Here is a 14,277-nt window from a genome sequence, read left to right as displayed (position 1 = left end):
GCTGTGATAAATGCTGATAAATTGCATTCGCACTGACATTTTGATCCCAGCACAAATTACTGTTTAAGGCAAAGATGGTGTATGGAGGATCCTTTCAATTAGTTGAGGATCCAAATTAACACTCTCCTAAGCATGCAAAGTATAAGAAGGGCTCTCCAAAATCAAAGAATTTGAGAACCACTGTTCTATCACCTCTGCTTCTGTGCCACCTCTTTGTGGCTCTCAGACTTTCCTGGACATTCAGGAACTGAGCTCACATTCAACTCCCTGAACTCAATTATACCCAGAGCCCAGAATCAGGATAGCTGCTCCAGCCCCTTTAAAGCTGTGTGACATAATATAGCCTCACAACCAAAATGGTTAAGGCCATCAGTATGGGATTTCTGAACCAGCTGTTTTCTTCTTCAATTTACCTCTTGACAATTGGACTCTGCTCTTTGAGCCCAACTCTCAGGCATTGACTCCACTCTGAGACCAGAAGTCTGTAGTTACAGGAAGAGAACCAATTGTTTTCTACAAGCCATGGAAGGAGAAAGCGTGAACCAGACTTTGATCAGGATGTTTTTTTGTGTAATACAGAACTGGCCATTCCACTCCAAACTTCATTTCTCAGTTAAAATCTCAACATTGTCTTATTTTCCTTTTGGTCTCAAGAAATTCATGTCCTTTTAAAACATCTTTTTGAAGCCATTCCTAATTAGGACAGCTATGGAATGCTATATAGATGATTTATAATAATTTCCTTAGTGCATCTAGAATGCCCATTTACTCAGGTGAATAAATACAGCTCTCCATGGTAAGCTCTTTGGGACATGGACTGTCTGTGTTTGTACAGCTCCTAGCATGATGGGGCCCTGGTTCTTGACGAGGTCTCTTAAGTGTTACTGTAACACAAATAAATAATATGGGCTAAGATGCCAGTTCTGGATGTTTAAAAGTCTGCATCAAGGAACAGGATTAGTCCATAATCAAATCATTATCTGTTCCAGGAATAACTAGTTTTCCAGATCATAATTTCAACATGGCAATACCCTCTTCTGAATGTATACTAAGTTAACATGTGTCCTTTCCTGTGGAAAGTGGGCAGGTCCTGGATCAAGTGTGAAACACTTGTACTTATAAGTAAAGTATTAAGGCATTAAGAGTTGCCTGTGTGCAGTGGCCCCTTTCTCTCATCTGACTAAGGCTTTGTCTTCACTGCCAAAAAAAGGTGTGTTTTCACCAGGGCGTAGCTATGGCTATGTCTACATGGTAAGGAAACAATCACGGTACTGAGTCTTAGAGCCTAGGTCTATTGACTTGGGCTTGTGCAGGGCTAAAAAGAGGCAGTGTAGATGTTCAGGCTCAAGCTGGAATCCAGGATCTGAAACCTGATGATGGGGGAGAGCCTCGCCTGAGCAGAAATGTCTGCACTGCTATTTTTAGCCCCACAGCCCGATTCCCACAAGCCTGAATCGATTGAACTGGGCTCTGAGACTTGGCACCATGGGTTTGTTTTGGGTTTTTTTGTAGCACAGGCATACCTTAAGGTGTGTTGGCTATCCCACTGTAAAATCCTACTGGAGGCAAGGCACTGTGGTTTTTACCACAAGGTAGATAGAAGAGGTCAACAGTATTCCCTCTCCTCATGGTTGGCCTTCTCTAGCTACCTCACGGTAAAATGACAGTGCCCTATCTCCACTAAGATCTTGCAGCAGGATAGCTCGCCATCTTTTTTTGCAGTGAAGACATAGCTTAACTGCACCTAAAGTGCATCTCTTTTTTTGAGTTGCCTTTCTGAGAGATTTAATTCTCAGGGAGACCAAGAATATGCTACTATTTTTATAAATAGAGGGGGAAACACTGCAGGTGAAGGAGCTGCTGGGTGTCAGGGATGCTGCTTTACCTGCTGGTTTTGATAGGCTGTCACGGTGGTGAAGACAGTTTCAGGGAAGTTGAAGGTTTTCACTCCATCACCTGCAGGGACTGGTTTTGTAGGAGAGAGCTCACTGCTGAAGTCCTTGCGGATCACATGAACTCGAGGCTGGTACTTGTGCATTGAATGTAGGATTATCTTTAATAAAGAAGAGAGGGGGAAATGATTTGCCTTCAAGGTTCCTATGTGAGGCCCACAACTACTACATGGGGTTGGGGGCAGGCTAACGAATCCCCAAGTCTCAGCCTGTTGTGATAAAACTACACAGTCTTTATGCTTGTCTGAGTGGGACACAGCCAGCAATCCTTCTACACCGTGTGTATATGTGCAGCCACCCTAACAAAAGCACAGGGACGCAGGGACAAGGGTTTATACATCTATATGCTTAGGCAGTATCCCAGGGTGAAAGCTGTGGGGGAGGGCAAGATGTCTTCCTAACTTTTGTGTGGAATGGCTGCATCCCTGGGCCTGGAGCAGGAGAAGTGTTGTAGCTCTGTGGGACATGGGCGGGGGTTGTCTCAGAGCAGGGGTAAGGGCATTGTGATTAGCTTCTAACTTACATGGCCTTGATCGTCGAGCTCATTGTTGGTCAGCTTGAGTTTGTCAAAACTGACCACCTGCCTCATCCAGGTGTCCCCAGAAGCCAGCGAGTCAGGATGGATGTACACCCTGGGAGGCACAGGGGAGTCGGCGTTGCCTGCCACCATCCACTTGGAGCTGTGATACACATACCTGAGAGAAGGAGGCGAATCCTTATTGCTAGGCAAACTGACAGCCAATGAAAAAGGAACATTGCCAGAGCTCCCCTTCCCCACCACCCTGCCATACTCGTGCCAAGCCCTCGTGCACAGCCAGGGGAGAATGTGCTTCACTGAAACCTTTCACCTTGCAAACTCAAACCAGATAATCAAACTGAATGAGCAGCTGAGGGCTTCCTTATTAAAACCACCTTCCCGGTTACTCTGCGCTTTAGAGCTCTGCCACATGTGCCATCCTGGCTCCTTAACTCTCTCTGTGCTGGAATAAGAGTCTGAAAATACTGGTGAGCACGTCATTCTTTTTAGAAGACAGACATGGCGAGCGAGGGGGACTCTCACACTGGGTTGTTCAGTACCTACATTCAGGGTTAATTGATTTGACTCAAAGTGATTTAAATCACTGATTTTAATCATATTTTAAATCAGCAAGCAGGAAATCTTGATTTAAGCAATCTACTTTAATCTTGGTCTGCATTTATACTTTTTAGTTCTTTTCCTAAAGAGGAGAGGATTCTCACTGGTTGGTAACCATTCAAACTTGTGGATATGCAACTAAATATAGCCTTCATACTACATTGGATACCTCTTTGGGTGCTACTGGGAACTAAACTATATCTACATCCATTTATTTCAGCAATTATATAGCTGAACATACATTTATTCAGATTCTTAAATTTTACATTTTGTATTATGTTAGAAAATGGTGAATGATGTACTAGATGATGAATTATTTTACTTCTGATTTGTGTCAAATTCTGTTTGGATGGAAATTCAAATGCCATCAAAAATGCACAAAAACAGCACTGTGAAATTGTTTATTAGTTAAAACTAATCAAACTACCTCACTTGTGCTGGATACATAAGAAAAAGAAATTTATGAAAAAGTTTCTCAAAACATGTTTTGCATTTCAAACTAAATTATCTCTTAACCAAATGAAGTAGTCTCTGTAGGTAGTGAACTGAACTGATTGTTTCTGGTCTCCAGGGCTCAGAGCCACAAAGGTACTTAGGCACCCCCAGACTTAAACACCTAGGTCTCATTTTTAGCACCACTGTGATCCACAAAACGTCTTGGCTGCCACCTGTCTCTGTAGGCGCTTAACCTCACTTGGCATCTACATTTTTGCAGTAAAAGTTCCCTAAGTGCCTGTATTTATGCCTCTGGGCGTGAGCACTGCTGCATCCCTCAAGGTGTCCAGGTTCCTATCTTCTGCCAACGCCCCAGTGTAATCCACAAACCAGGGGAAGATAGGCGCTTCTCCGCCTATCTCAAGTGTAGGGCCTGATCCAGTGGGCATGCGCAGAGGCTGCCTAACACCACATAAAACTGGGGAAGGAAGAGACCAACCGTCCTTGTCACCTTTACCCCCATGGGTAGGGTACTCCGCTAGGATGCGAGAGATCCTGGTTGAAGACTCAGCCTCAGCCTGATGAGGAAGGTGGGAGTTGAACAGGGATCTTAGGTAAATGCTATCCACTGGGCTCTAGTCATTCTAATGCTTTATCTGGTTCCATAAATACTAAATGAATTAACGAAAGTGGAATTAACTTTAACAAGAGAGACTGACACTCCCTGGTGTTAGAATATTCTATAGCCTGGCGCATTCATCTTAGAAGTAGCAGGTCCATATTCATGTAGAGGGAATACTTGAACTGGGGGTTGCTCACATCCTAGCTAAGTACCTTAACCTCTGGGCTAAAGATTACAAAGGAGCACCTTTGCCTTCTTCCCCACTGGCTGCTTTGTGTGGCATGAGGCATCCTCTAAGCACCCCTACAGATTGGTCCCCGCACAAGTCATGTGGAGAAAAACCTATCTTCCTCCAGTTCATGGAGCACAAACAGAGCAGGTGCCTCCTTGCAACCTGGATTTAAGCACCTAATTCTGTGAAAGGGGTGGGGCTTAGCACACCCCTCTGGTCAGCATCTCCCATTGGCTAGCTTTGATGGCTCCCCACCTAGCCTGCTGACTCTGGAGCCTTAGCACCTCACTCAGGCTTTGTGGATAGCGATGTTGTTCCTGTGATCTTCTAGGTGCCTAAAAGTTAGGTGTTGCAACACTCAGCTTTAGAATGCTTAAGTCCCTTTGTGGATGCGGGCCCATATCCTTTAAGATTTTAGAATTAGTAGATCTCATCCTTTCACACCAAGTTGCTATTCATAGATAGAAAGAGGAAAACAAACGTTCCTGCTTTTTCAGCCCCCCCTGGTTTCTTAAGTTTGAATGAACTAATCATTGAACTGAATGAACTGTTGAACAGTTGAATAAACTGAAATGAAGAAATTACTCTCGCTGCACCAGCCGGAGAGGCTATTGCTGTCACAAGCTGGTTTAGCAGTTCAACCAACTCTGGTTCCAGGTGCTTAGCCAGTGACTTGCACCAGTTCAGTGGTATGATATTTTTTAAAACTTGGCAGCAAATATGTACTCTTTAATATTATTGGTTTTATTTCATTCAAATGATTTTAATAGATTATAGTAAGTTTAGATAATATAAGTTGTATAATTTCACATTTAATTTTACACATTTTAATTAAACATATTTAATACAATCATTTATTTGTATCCACCGTGCTATATGTGGTTTGTCCAGAAGTGATGAAATTCAGTGATTGCCCACCATGGCTCTCCCAATGCACCTTCCTCCTGACCTGCATTCCCTATTCAGCTATTCTATCCTGTCAGAACCATGACCAGAGAAAGCGGCAACACAACTGAGTAAAACAAAAGTAACACCTTGTGCTGAGCTGCATTTTCCTGGAAACATCTGTACTTTGTTCCTGAAAAGAACACTGAGTACACTGTGAGGAAAGCTCAAAGTTTAATGTGTGTAATCCAAAGAGTCCTCTCCCCAGGAAATTTGCTCAGCATTCCTGATACTTGATGCCTTTTGATCCATTCTGATGGGAAAATATTTGCTCGATAGCAGTAATTTCAGGAGCAGCAGAGGGGCCATTTGGGAGAGTCCAGAGGGTGACAACCATCAGCAGCAAAGAAATCGCCTCATCCCGCCTTTCAATTTGGTGGTGGAATTTTATCACAGGGCTCCTGGAGGGGCCCTGAAAGGCTTCTGCCAGTGGATCAGTGCTTGTGTCACCTGCTACTCCAGTGCTGCATCCTAAATACAGCTCTGCAAATGCAGCTCAGTCCTGACCTGTGGCACTCCCGGCTATTCCACAGGTTGCCAAGACCTTTTTGCTGATGCACCCTCAAGCATGACCCCTGCTAATCCAGTTACTGACTCTCTTGGGGCATGATTGCTAATCATGGCTGATTGTGAACAACACACAGACTAAACAGAGACTGGAAAGAGAAAAAATCAACTATTGCTTGAATCAGAAGGCAGGATTTGAATCCTCGTCTCCAGAAATGCAAAGGAGCGTATTAATTCCCTGCTTCAGTGAGACCTTCAGTACGCTAGGTCAGATCCTCAGATGATGTAATCAGCATAGCACTACTGATGTCAATGAAGCGATGCTGATTTACAGCAATTGGGGATCTGATCCAGATTCTCTCTGTTCGAAGCATACACCTTTACACTTGTATATAGTGATGAATGTTTTCCCCAGGCTCTCATTCTTTAGGTATTCTGAGACTAGCTCTCATGGTGTTCCTCATTCTACCATTGAAAGTCTTACCTGTATCGCTTGTTATCCACTGGCACGATGTCCATGGCTATGTAATACTGCTGGTGAGGGTCTAAGCCTGTAATTTTCACTCTCATGGCTGGAAACATTCTCCTAGAAAAACAAAAGTAGAAATAAAGAAGAAAATGGTGAATGCAGGAATTATAAGAAAAGCTTAGGAGACTCTTTAGGACCTGTTTGATGACAGAAGCAACCCTAAGAATATCAGCACATGAAGACTGTAATGCAGGTTCTTCTTGTAGGACTGACTCTTATGGGTGGTTAAATGACATGAGCTTGGTGTGGATTGTATAGTTGTTACCTTGATAGGTTGCCGGACACCTTCTTCTGTCCTAGTTTCCTGGTGCACAGTTCTTCCATAGCTATTTCAGGGTTTATTGTCTTTGGCTCATCAAGCTTGTTAGATATTGGCATTAAAAGTTTTGTCCTTCTGCTCAAGAGTCTTTGAACTGATAATGTTAATCGAGTATTGCGAGCCATGCTTCAATAGTCCACAAATACGAAATCTGGATCCCTTGAATCTGCCAAGGCTGTTTTCATCAAGTTCTTTGCTATTTGTACTGACTTTTCTGTTATGCCCCTACTATGCACAGTTAAATGGGTTGACATGGCGTACTTGAACTGACCTATCAAAAATATTGCCAAAATGAGCCACTCATAAACCGTGAGGCATTAACTATCACTAACTCAGCTAGAACCCACAGAAAGCAAACTGTGATTTACAAAGAGTTATTACATTGCTTTTCAATGTGTTGTGCAACAGCTTAAAAAAATTAAGTATTGGTCCACTAAAAAGAGACAGCCTTTCCCTTTTAATTCAAATAACTCTGCATCAACCTTGGACCAAGAGCAATGAGGAATCTCTTGTGGTTTCTGTCATTGTTTTGTATTCTGCTCCCTATATTGACTGCAATTTCTCACTTGGATTCTTCACCTTCAACTAAAACATGTATAGCTGGCCAGAAACAGATGTCACGGGTGTTCTTCTGACACTTTTCAGTACCCAGGTGGGCACTGTGGATTATGCTTAGCATTTCTGACTTCATGCTGTACAATATTATGACATCAAGAATCCTGTTATATGAAGCAATTTCATCTGTACAGCCCCAGAAAAGTTTTTATGATTGAAGGTGCCTAGGCTTTTTCTGTTGGCGGTTCACCTAGCACTGTCCTCTCTAGCCATTGTAAAGCTGGAACTTTTTGTGTTTCTTAGCTGAGCAGATCAAGTTTAGTTTTGGAAACTGGTACTATCTGAGTCATAGTTACATCCAACTCCCCTTCCTGAAGCTCCTTGCTTTGCTATTTATAAGCTCTCTTAAAAGCACATCTCTTATATGAATTTGCTTTATTGTGCCTATGTTTCACATTTAATGAGAAATGTTGTCATTTCATAAGCATTTTTTGAAGTCTAGGTAGTGCTTTGCACGTTAGTTTTTGTAATATTAATACCAGTGATTTATGGTCTATTTGTATCTTGATTGATTTCTACCCATAAAGGTCCCCCTGAAAATGTTCAAAACCAAAAATCAGTTGCAAGCATTTCTTTTTTCAATCAGAGCACACTGGGCGTAGCTCTGTTGTGATTAGGAAGCATAAGCCATTAGGGAGGCATCTTGCAGAAGGACAGTTTCCAACATTTGTGAGCTTGCATTGCCTGAGATGGTAAATTCTTGTTAAACTCAACATATTTCAGCACTGGTGCTTCTGTGGCAGCATTTTTAATTTCCAAAAGCCTTTCTCTTGCCAATCATTCCATGGCCATCCTCTACTGCCCTCAGACAGCATGCTAAGTGAAGCAGAGTGAGACTGGTGTAGTGGGATGTGTGAAAGCATCAGACTCTGACAAGTAATGATAATCCTGTTTCTCCATTAGGTGGCAAGCTCCTCCTTATAGAATGAGAATAATTTGGGATGTAGAAGCCCTAGTAAGGCATATCTAGACCATGTCCCTCTCTAGAGTGTATTCTCCAGGGCTTTGTTTTGGCTAGTTTTAATGTTTCAAGTAATGAATCCCTTTCTACATCCCTTGAGAGACTACTGAACAATCTAGTAGACCTTACGCTTTTTCCTTCTTTTCAGCAGAGAAGAGGGACATGCTTGAGAAAAAAAAATTGCATCCTCCTCCCCCTTTGCTTATCCTTAAAACTGAATTGAACCTCATTTGAGGCTTAGGCTACATCTACGCTGCAGTCAGAGGTGTGACTGCGGCATGTGTAGACGTATTGAAATTAGCTTTGATCTAGTGAGCTAAAACAACAGCAGTGGAGCTGAGGAAGCATGGGTGGCTGCACAGCCTAGAAAGTCGAGTCCACATCCAGGGTCCTGGGCATGTTTGTACCGATTGTGCTGCTGTGGCACCACTGCTATTATTATGCAAGCTAGCCGGAGTACGTCTACTGCCGTGTAGACATACCCAGAGAAGTTGACTCAAGGCACCAGGGAGGTTGTAACAGCAACACAACATGTCCTCCTAGTAGATGCCCTGCCCTAACACACACACACACACACACACACACACACATACACACACACAATTCTCACTTTGCTGCAAATTGTCTTGGGGAGGGGAAATCCTGCCAGCAGCCATCCGGAACTGGGGCCTGTCAGGCAGTCAGCCCTTTCCCCTGCTACCCAACATGCAACAAGTTCCATCCAACGTCAAACAAGTCCGCAGGGACATGCCACACCATTAGGTACAAAGTAGAAGACCACAATGGAAGAATTAACTGTATTTTCCCAAACATTTTTTTTTAAAAAGGCTGTGTTATCGGGGCAGTGGGAGACGGGAGGGTATTTAATTCTTCGCAGACCAGTTCACATTTTCCAGCTGGGCAGTGGGTGGGTAGGAGGAAGCGTGTCTCTGTACTGTGCTAATGCCCCACCTAAGCACAGCTCTGCCATTTTTTCCCCAAAACAAGGAAACTTTAGATCGATTCATTATTGAATCTCACTTTCCAAGGGACATTCACAAGGGAGGAAAAGGAAAAACACTGTGGTCCAGCCACACTGGGGACCCAGCCAGCTAAAATGAGAGGCGTAAAACTGTCAGAAGAATTCTATGCAGAAACCCCTTAGTGAGAAGGCATATTTGTGCATTTGATGGGGTTAGTTTCATAGCTGAACAACTAAATAAATTAAAAGAGGAATAATGCGCTAGCCTAGAGCAGCGTTAACTTGTTTCTACCACAATGACTCGTTAAACCTGCCAAGGCGCAGGAGTACAGGATGTGGCATTTTACCACCCAGTTCTTCTGAATTGGCAAGAGGAGCAGTTTAAAAGATAGGTCGTATTTCAGAGGGTTGATGAGGAATCCAGAATTAAATCGGAGGCTCTTTGGTTCTCAATCTGCATACCACATTGGGAAGATTGAATGCAGTGTGTTCCAAGCGGCTCTCTCCAAAGCTAAATGCAGAATAGCCAAAGGGGTTGTTGGCATAGGAAATACCTTGTAAAAGATTACCACAGCCCATTCAACAGGATTAAAGGATAATCTCTGAGATAACTGGAAAAAAGTGTACAGATCCCACTACCTTCCTGAAAATGCTACAGCTGAAAACATTGGGTGCATTTTTAAAGTTGTTTTCTTTCTCTGGGGCTGTAAAAGTAATTCGAAGTTCTCATACGGAACTATCACAGTGAGCATCCAGCAGGGACTGATGGATGAAAAAGAGGAAATAGAAGAGAATGGGATAATGACTTAATTAACGTTCAAGCACTCTTGATCTAGAAAGATACCAACTAGCTTTGCAATTAATACTTACACTCACAAACAAATGCTATATATATGTAAAGGGAATACATTAGTCTATGGTATGGTACAGTCCAATGGTTTTATTTTAACATGAATTTGGGACGGCCAAGTTACTTACCACTCAGCAGTAAAGTGGTCTTCCTAAACGTATGCTGGTATAAAATCTTCATAACACACCAATCCACCATATATTCTATAGATATACACAAAAATCTGTGTGTGCCTGGTAGCCTTCTGGATGAAATGTGCTTGAATTAAATCACGACAATTAATTTAGGAATATTTTGGGGGATTTTTTAAAAAGTCCTATTGGTTCATCTCACTCCTCCTACAATGCCAGGCTGCCCTAATATCATTAATTCAAATGTATAGGATGCTTGGGGCACAGAGAGCTATAAACTAATAATATTTCTAAATCTCTAAAAACTACTTAAAATAGCTTTTGCATATACAATAACAGACTGATTGTGAGCAATATATGCAGACCTTTCAGGGCTAGAAGGAAGTGCTAATTTGTGGGAGTCAGCACATTTTTTTGGTTTAAACTTTTTTGTTTAATACAGCGACAAGATCTCAGTTTTCCTTTGCAACAAGTGTTCAGATATTGTGATGACAGGGATCAGATACACTTTCCAAAGTTGGGGACTTCCTCATTCCAATGGTATAAATCTCTCTTTTCTAACTCTGATGAGTCATGAGATACTGGCTCTTCACTCTGTCACAGGAATGTGCACATCTAGACTTTGGTCAAGTTTGATTTTAGGGGAAAAGCCACATCTGAGGGAAAGAAGGAAACACTTCTCTGGGAGGCTAGTTTTAAAACACAATGGTAGTTTCTTGAAGCTGTTCAGATATTGGAAGTAGTCTCAGTGTAGACAGATTAATGAGCAGAGGGCTGGTGAGGGATTACAAGTTGATGATAACTGCAATTTAAAATAAAAGGACAAAACCATCGACTTTGAAACACCAAACTTCTCAGCTACTCACTCTTGCTTTAGCACTAGCTTCATGTAGGGCCTCCAGGACCCAAACTTTATTGGCAAGAGACAAGTCCCCATGTCCGGCACCCATGGCATGCAGCAGAAGTGCTCTGGTGCGCATGCTTGGACCCAGCACATTGATTACAGGTAGGACCTCTCTTTTAAAGAAGTGGCTAATAAGCAGCACGCCTCTTGTTCATATCCAAATGGCTTTAACATTTTCAGGTTAATGGGATGGGACTGGTTCCCAGCAGTATTTTGCTATTAACTAGTAGTTGCTAGCAGCAGGATTTCTATTCAGTAGAATCTTAATGTATCACCTAAGTGCTGCTCATATCACAAAAAGTCACTTATTAATTTCAATGCCAAAATTCCCAACACCAGATGGAGCTCTTGACTCCCCTCCCTTCCAGATTCATCTCCCCAGACCAGCGTGAGTTGTTCGAGCCAAGTGGCAAAGGAGAGCGAAGTGCTTTTTCTAACACTGCCCACATATAAATGCTGGTAGGCTAGGGACAGAGCCGGTTTTGTGGAATTTACTTCTGCTTTGGTCAGCCGGAGCATGCAACCGTTGGCCATTAGAAGACAGACAGTGAAGGCTTTCTCTTCTTGCAATGCTTTTGCATGAGTGGACATGATTTGGGGGGCTGGAAGAAGTCTATGGTTTTGCTCAACAAGTTGGTTTTTTTTCAAGTTTTTAAGTTGTGTACCATGCCCACAGACTTTACCTTTCTTGGTGGAAAAATAAATTAAATAATCAAGTCTGGGATTTTCAAAGGCACCTAAAGGAGCTATCCTTGGGACTTGTCAATGAGCTCATGGGACAAAACATAGAGAAAGAAGTGTCCATTTCCCTAATAGACCTTTAAAGACTTAATATATCCCCAATTCTGTTCCATATGAAAACGACTTAAATAAATGCCATATCAGCCTATTTAAAATGGAGATAGCTTTAAGGCTCTTAACTATTTTAACATTTGCTGCTAAACCTCTCAGAAAAGGCGTTTCAGGACTAGAGACTGTAGGAAAATTGTGGGTGGCAGGAGAAGGTCCATGGAAAATACTGACAAAAACAAAGATTTTCCACAGAAAAGTTTGACTTCTAATGGAAAATCAAAAAACTGAAAAATTTCAGTCAAAAACTGAAAGCTCCCCTTCAGAAAATTGAAAAAAAAAAGATATTTTATTTTGGGTTATATTGATCCAAATCAAAATATTTCAGGCTGGGGAAATGTCTTGTTTCAGGACAGTTCAAAGTTAAACTTGCTCCATTTTTGCTGCCATGGCACCTCATGTTCAGCTGTCTCATGCCCCCATTTTCCCCTAGTTTCTTGGCTGGACTACTCTCCTATGATAAACCACAACCTCCTCTCATGCTGACCCATCACAGTGCATAAAGGGAGTCACATGACTGTGCATCATGAGACTCGTAGTCCAGCTGGGGAGGTCAGCCCATAGAGCAGAAAGGGAGATATGGCGCACCCGAACTACAACTTCCATGAGACCCCCTGGCAGCTCCAGCAGATATGGTTTAATGTCAAACCAAGCTGAAACGAAATGTTTCAATCCAGAAATGTTGAAATGTTTTGTTTCAATCAAAAATCTCAAAACAAAATGTTTTTGACAATTCCAAATTGCAAGTTTATTTTCAGCCAAAAATTTTTGGCTGAAAATTTTCAATAAAAATATTTGTCAATGGAAAATCCAGTTTCTGTTAAACTCCAAAATGTTTGGAGGAAAGCAGAAATGAAATATTTTGTTTTGGATGAGTTTGACCCAAATCTAAATATTTCAGTTTGTTGAACTGATCTGAAATATTTTGTTTCATTAAAATATATCTTTGTATGGTGGCACATTGCCTCCTGGGAGTTTCAGTTCAAGTGTCTCACGCCCCCCTTCTCTACAATGGGTCAGGGTCCTTGGCTGGACTACATCTCCCATGATGCACTGCAGTATCCTATCTGACTGACCCAGTTGGTGCAACATGGAAAGCAATGTCTACAGGTGCATCATGGGAGGTGTAGTCCAGCCAGGAAGCTTGGCCCATAGAAGAGAAGGGGGGCATGAGGCAGTTCAACAGACTGAAAGCAAACATTTCAGTTGGGGGGAATATCTAATATGTTTTATTTTGATCAAAAATGCCACACAATAATTTTGTCATCACAATTTGTTGGAACTTTTCAATCCATGTAAAATTTCAATAGTTCAACTTTTTATCCAAATTTGAGATGAAAACAAATATATCAGAAATTCCCATCGGACAGTCCTGACAACGGCAGAAGAGATGCATGGAGCTGACATCCCCTCATATAAATCACTCATTCAAAGTATGGTTCCCAGTGTGCAAAATACCTGAGAGAGAAAACAGGATGTTAGCTCCCTTGGTCCCAATAGCATCATCCACACTTGTTTCTCATGCTCAGTGGGAATTTAAGTGGTAGAAGATCAAGTAACTGCAATTCATCTTCCAAAAGTTCTCAAGACAGAAGCATCAAGACATTTGATGAATCCCAAAGTAGATTTCAGCTCATAAATATATTTTTCTTGGACATGCTAATTAAAAGCCTCTTGCAAAACAACTGCAGAAGGAAATTGTGCCATAAACCCAGCCACTGCAAAGTGTTTTGGGATCTATAAATGAAAAATATTATATACGAGCAAGTATTATTATGAAGTTATTCCTTTTACCTCTCCTTTTCTATTTGTGATAGGAAGGCATGTACTATAGTCTGAAAGAATGACAGCTCAAAGAGGATTGGTGATTTTCTAGTGATGAGGGAACCTCAACTTAGTGATGAGAGAACCTTGAAAGGTCCCCAAAGTCTGTTGGTTCTGATAAGCTGTCAAAAGATGGATCGTTCCAAACTTTCCCCAAGCTATCTGATCCTCCTGGAGCCACAAAACAAAGGTGAACACCCCACAAGAACAGCCTAAAAAAACCAGATGGCCAGACTCAGGAAGCATAGAGATGAAACAAAATTATAAACAATGAGAAACATTTTAATCATTTTCTCAAGCCTTCAGAAGGGTTCTATATGCATTTGTGGAAAAGGGGCAGAGCAGTTCATATCTTAGCCAAACTGGTTCACTCATCTTTGTCATTTCTCTGTCCATGGTGCTGATTTGTTTTTAACAAACTTAATTGGAATTAAAACCCCAATAGTTTCAAATATACAGCATTAAATTAACACACATACATCTAGAATTTCCTCCTCCCCACTTCA

At 41.9% G+C, this 14,277-nt stretch overlaps 1 protein-coding gene across 1 annotated transcript in view; it reads right to left on the bottom strand.

Annotated features, from left to right (window-relative positions):
- Positions 1-14,277, bottom strand: part of TBX15 (T-box transcription factor 15) — a 116,342-nt gene that overhangs the window by 33,480 nt on the left and 68,585 nt on the right. Inside the window, exons 3-5 of the mRNA XM_067546365.1 lie at positions 6,313-6,414; positions 2,476-2,647; positions 1,886-2,053 (exon numbers count right to left, since the gene is read on the bottom strand). Coding sequence (XP_067402466.1) covers positions 1,886-2,053; positions 2,476-2,647; positions 6,313-6,414 — 442 coding nt within the window. The remainder of the gene's footprint in view (positions 1-1,885; positions 2,054-2,475; positions 2,648-6,312; positions 6,415-14,277) is intronic.

This window comes from Emydura macquarii, unplaced genomic scaffold (genome assembly GCF_026122565.2).
Source record: "Emydura macquarii macquarii isolate MOO-44397 ecotype Brisbane River unplaced genomic scaffold, CSIRO-AGI_Emac_v2 contig_1119, whole genome shotgun sequence".
In the NCBI taxonomy this organism is placed as follows: domain Eukaryota; kingdom Metazoa; phylum Chordata; order Testudines; family Chelidae; genus Emydura; species Emydura macquarii.
Note: the sequence above shows the minus strand (reverse complement) of the source record. Positions and strands in the feature narration are given on the sequence as shown.